The sequence below is a fragment of the Zeus faber genome (genome assembly GCF_960531495.2).
Source record: "Zeus faber genome assembly, chromosome: 20".
NCBI classification, from domain to species: Eukaryota; Metazoa; Chordata; class Actinopteri; order Zeiformes; family Zeidae; genus Zeus; species Zeus faber.
This window is the reverse complement of record NC_137207.1, coordinates 12547071-12552595: the sequence shown is the minus strand read 5'-3', so window position 1 is coordinate 12552595 and position 5525 is coordinate 12547071. Positions and strand designations below refer to the sequence as shown.

General features: G+C 44.3%; 1 protein-coding gene across 1 annotated transcript; it reads left to right on the top strand.

Moving 5' to 3' along the window:
- On the top strand, positions 1 to 4744 carry LOC307245715 (NHL repeat-containing protein 3-like; the record flags this gene model as incomplete). Its single annotated transcript, XM_080021365.1, has 3 exons — positions 1 to 256; positions 1543 to 1745; positions 2355 to 4744. 3 exons carry the CDS (start codon positions 1 to 3, stop codon positions 2973 to 2975), a joined length of 1080 nt encoding a protein of 359 aa, XP_079877491.1. The 3' UTR covers positions 2976 to 4744.
- Positions 4745 to 5525: the final 781 nt, after the last annotated feature.

The following is a 5525-nucleotide window of genomic DNA, read 5'->3' as shown; positions in this document are numbered from 1 at the left end:
ATGAAGAAGAGGAGCCACAGCTGCGCGATCGCCGCCGCCATGGCGGCCGTCTTCTTCCTGGTCACGGTGCCGTACGGCTCCATCAGCAGTCAGCGGCCAGAGGGCTCCGGGCTCCGGCAGGACCACCGGCTGCTGGGCCTCGGGCCGCTGTACAGGCTGGACCTGTCCTGGCCCCGGCTCCCCGAGCTGTTCGGCGGGGAGGTGTTCGGTGTGGCCGTGGACGCGCACGCCGGGGTGGTGTACGCGGCTCAGAGAGGTGGGTCGGCGGATGCGTGGATCTCGTTCTCGGTGGCTGTGTCCAGTGTGTTCCGGGGTCATTCGACCTCCGAATACATTCAATTCAGTTTGGGTTTTTTTTTAATTTATCAAATAATTAACCCTTTAAAGCCTCGAAGGGTCTCTTGATATATCCTGTCAAAGCCAACATCTGTGATAAAACCCTAAACAGCAGCACACTACTAGAATAATACTACTAGAATAATACTGCTAGAATAATACTACTAGAATAATACTACTAGAATAATACTCCTAGAATAATACTCCTAGAATAATACTCCTGAACTAATTCGACTAGAATAATACTACTGGACTAATACTACTGAACTAATACTCCTAGAATAATACACCTGAACTAATACTACTGAACTAATATTACTAGAATAATACTTCTAGAATACTACTACTGAATGAATACCCATGAACTAATACTACTAGAATAATACTCCTGAACTAATACTACTGAACTAATACATTACATTACATTACGTTTCATTTAGCAGACGCTTTTATCCCAAGCGACTTACAATTGTTCAATCACCGACGGACGCAGCCATCAGGAGCAATTAGGGGTTAAGTGTCTTGCTCAAGGACACTACAGCATGCTAGCAGGAGGAGCCTGGGATCGAACCAGCAACCTTTTAGATCACTAGACCACCAGCTCTACCGCCTGAGCTACCATCCCCACTTCTATAATAATACTAGTAGAATAATACAACCGAACTAATACAACCGAACTAATACTACTGAACTAATACCACTGAACTAATACTTATACATGCTTTGCCATACTTCATCCTTCATACTTACCTGTTGTAGATGAACTCATCTTACTTACAGTGTCTTCATACTTAGCTGTTGGGTAGAAATCCATGGAAATACTTTTACTTTGTCTGACTGAAGTTCTGTCGGGAAAAGTGTCGGTGAGATTTATCCCAGTTCCTAATAACTGACTGTAGCTTTCTATCCGACCTCAGGGGAACTGTTATAATAACAGTTCATAGAACCAACTAGTTCATAATCGACCCTATTTCTGCCTAATAACTCTGCCCCGTTCCAAATATACAGAGCTTACCTTTTTATATTAAAATAGCAATAACAGAGAGACGATTTTTCTCTACGAGTCTTACATTTAACTCCATTTTACTCTCTGATTCCTGATTTGTACAATCGGTGCAAAAAGCGCGTTCAGGGTGTCTCACCATGCGCATTTTGCTCTGATCGTACAAACGGTCCCCTTGTAAACCTCTCCTCTCCTCTTCTCAGGTGACGCTGTGCCCAAAGTGCTGGTGTTCACGACGGACGGGGATTTCCTCATGGCCTGGAACACCAGCACCCTGGAGATGCCTCACGGGATATTTCTCGCTGACTCGGAGTCGTCCAACCCCACGGTGTGGATCACAGACGTGGGGGACGGCCCGTACGGCCACTGCGTCAAACAGTACACGCCGTCCGGGAAGCTGCTGCAGGTGCGAGCTTGGCCTTGACCATACGCCGTCAATTTGCATTTCAATCTGCTGTCTTTATAATCAATAACCTTGTAAGGGCGATTTTCCTGAAAGAAAACATCAATAACGAGATATATAAAAAAAAAAAAAAAGCTCAGCTTTCATTAGATTAGTCCAGTTTTGAGCTGATCCGACCGATGGGTGCATGGGGGCTGATAATAAGCTGTTAGTGCTTAGCTGCTATGACACCCAAACACAAATTCTACTATGTCGAAATATTTTTGATTTGTTTCCATGTGTGTGCTTTAAATTTCCTGCCCAGAAATCGACTGTTTCTGAAATTTTGTGCATTTCTGCAGCCTAATTTTGCTTTTTTAAAGATAGGAAAAGACATCTTATTGCAAGACAGAGTCCCTACTATGTAAAACTCCTTCCTTATTCCTTTTTTAAATTTCCAGACATAAGAGCGCTTTGCGCATTTGTTCCCCGTTTCCCACTTCTCTGCTCACGTTTCTGTCTGACGACCCACACATATGAAAAGCTGGATTGTCGACTCTGACTTATGGAAATCTTAAAAAGAAAGTAGCGTGTTCTGAGAGTTTGTGACTGCAACCAATGCTGTCCGTCCAGGTGCTGGGCACGCCAGGGAAGGCCGGCTCCGGCCTCCAACCCCTGGAATTCGACAAGCCGGCCGAAGTCTTCGTCCACAGCTCGGGAGAGATCTACATCGTAGACGGAGACGGCGGGATGAACAACCGGCTCGTCAAGCTGTCCAAGGAGCTGGAGATGCTGTGGATGCACGGGGAGAAGGGCCAGGGCATGGCGCAGTTCTACATCCCCCACAGCGTGACGGTGGACGGCTTCCAGCGGGTGTGGGTGGCCGACCGCGGCAACAAGAGGATCCAGGCGTTTGACGCCGCGACGGGGGACTGGCTGGGCATGTGGGGCAGCTGCTTCGGCGAGGACGCGCCCTTCTCCGTGCGGCTGACGCCCGACAGGAAGTACTTTGTGGTGGCGCAGCTCAACACCAACCAGATCTCGCTGCTGGACGCGCCCCCCGTGGGCGTGATCGGCCAGTGCCGCGTCGTCAGCGTGATCCAGCTGGCCGACGAGGTCAAGCCCCACCTGGTGGACCTGGACCTAAAGACCGGGGCTCTGTACGTGGCCGAGATCGGCGCTCAGCAAGCGCAGAAGTACACGCCCTTCAACCTCGACGGCAGCCCCCCCTACAGCAAGGCCGCGCTCATTTGAAAGGCTGCGCGTGCGTTAATAACAAAGATATAATTTTGAAAAAAACGCGATCGGCTTCCATCTCACTGGCACGTAAGCGAGTTTTAAGGCATGACTAAAGAAAAAGTGTCTTTACGTTACTTCTACTGTACATCTGGTGATTTATACAGGTACTCCTCACCCAGCGACCGAGTTCCGTTCCCAGGGCCAGGTCGTTAAGCGAATTGGTCGATAAGCCAGGAGCCGTGTTATTTCACGGTAAGGGGGCGTGGCCATTGCCAACGCTAGTGTCGTGAATACTGACAGACTGCGGGAACCAGACTGAGACTGAGAGCAGTGATGCGCGTTGAGATGCTTGACGCTGAGGCGCCGCGCACGCAGCGCGCACGCCGCAGTATTGTACACAGCGTACAATACAGACTGGTCAGAGAGCTGGTCGTGAGTCCAAACGGTCATTAAACAGGGAGGTCGTTATGTGAGGACTACCTGTATTCCTTTTTTAATGACGTGTCGTTCTGTATGCATATACCGTACCTGGGCTTACAATCCACATGGAATATAACACATTCACAAGTTGGTTAAAATCATCAACCTTTAATAACCTTTTGGCATAAATTGTCTCATGATTCCAATTTACTCAAATAACGATCCAAAAAAAAAAAAAAAATGACTTAATTTGAAAACTTCACAGTTGTTTTTTTCTTAAGTCAATTGAGTTATTTTGCGAGTAAAAATGTTCCTTAATATCAGGTTATTGTCGCTCTTTAGCTTTTTGGGCTGATTTATTCTTGCACGTGTTTTGATTTCTAGGAAACATTTGATTTATTGAACCCTCTTTATAAGAGTTTTTCTTTTTTTCCTTTCATACGTTGTCACTTTTTTCCCTACATTTAAATGAAGCTGAAGTGGAACGGTTGTCAAATCACTTTTTCAGCATTGTCATCATCAGTTTTCTCGTGGCTTTTGCACTAAGGTTTGATCTCACCAATTGATGTGTTTATTTCTTTTTCATTGCATTTCAATTTACTTAAATGTGTCTTGATAAATGGCTGAGATTTTGTTGTTGTTGATGAATCATTCTTATTTTTTTACTTGTGTTTCCACCGTATTTAATAGAAAAGAGCTGAATTTTGTGAGTCGCCGTGCCAGTATTTGGTCAAACAAATTTAAAGGTTTTTGCCAATTCTGCATGCATTGTCATCTTCAGCACTAAATATTCAGTGTTAATAGTGAGTGATTATGAGGGTAAATATAGGTCCAGATGCCTGGGATGGAGGCACGCAGACTGACAATACAGGAGTATATACTCCCAAGTATAAATACAACAGATTATGAGTCACGTCTTTTTTTTCAGAGGAGAAGGAAAGCTACTAAAATGTCACTATCACATTAACAAATCTATAATCTGATTTGCAGCTAAAATGCTGGAGCAGTAAATTTCACATGAGGAGGATTTGATGATGAATCCCTATGAGGAGAACATCTGGGGAACCAAAATTTAAAAAGTATTTCATTCTATTAGTTTCACTGTGTGTTTGTGGCTTTTGCACAGGACCCCTCGTGGTTTTGAATATGTAGAGATAGGAAACATAGACGTCTACGTGCAAGAAAATGAAACGTGAAGTTTTGCGGTTAATATGTGCATTGACGTTTTTATCTTCATGCATCATTCTGTTTTCCAGATTTTGTTTTCTTTATTGACCATAACTCTTTGATGGTGTTTTTTTTTTAAATTGATTATTAATTATGAGTCCATACACTTAAGATCAAATAAAATGACATTAAATCAATCATAGAAACTCTTTATTGTGCTCACGAGCCGGTTATAATTGACTATAGCGCGTAACATCATGTAATATTGTTATTACATGATGTCACACATGTTCTAACAATGATATTGTCATTGTGTTGATTGGGTCAATATGGTAAACATGATATTCACCATATTCCTCCCCTGCTCCCCCACTCTTGCAAATATTGTTGTGTTTTTATTTTACAGTCAATATTATTTGTCATTATTCTATGCTATTATTTATGAGGTTAAAGGCCCTGTGAAGAGTGACTGTGAGCAATATTGCATCTCGCCACTAGATGGCGCCAGAGCCTTGACTTCGCCCCCTGTGTCGCAGGTGCACCACAAGTTTCCAAGGGTGATGATGACGTGATGGATCCGACGGGAAACAAAACACCACTAGTGCTCCGTTTGTCGTATATTTTTATTTTTTAGATACATTGAATGCATTTTCTTCTTTTTATAGATCGCCAGCCTGCAGCGGGGGCATCCCACCCCCTCTCCCACCTCTAGAGGCCTTTTCCCTGGGGTGGTGGGGCAGGGCAGAGCTGATGTAGGGCCAGACTGAGGTAAGTTAAATGTAGGTAAATGGATCTCATCGTCCCATGTTTAAAAGCCTTCAAAACACCTGGATGACGAATCCCACTGTTAGTTTATTTGATTTTTCCACAACGTGCACTAACCACAGGAGGGACTTGGCCATTTGCAATGATTTAGAACAGTTCAAAAAGAAAGAATAGAGAATTGCACGTATATGCTCATGCAATATATACCCACAT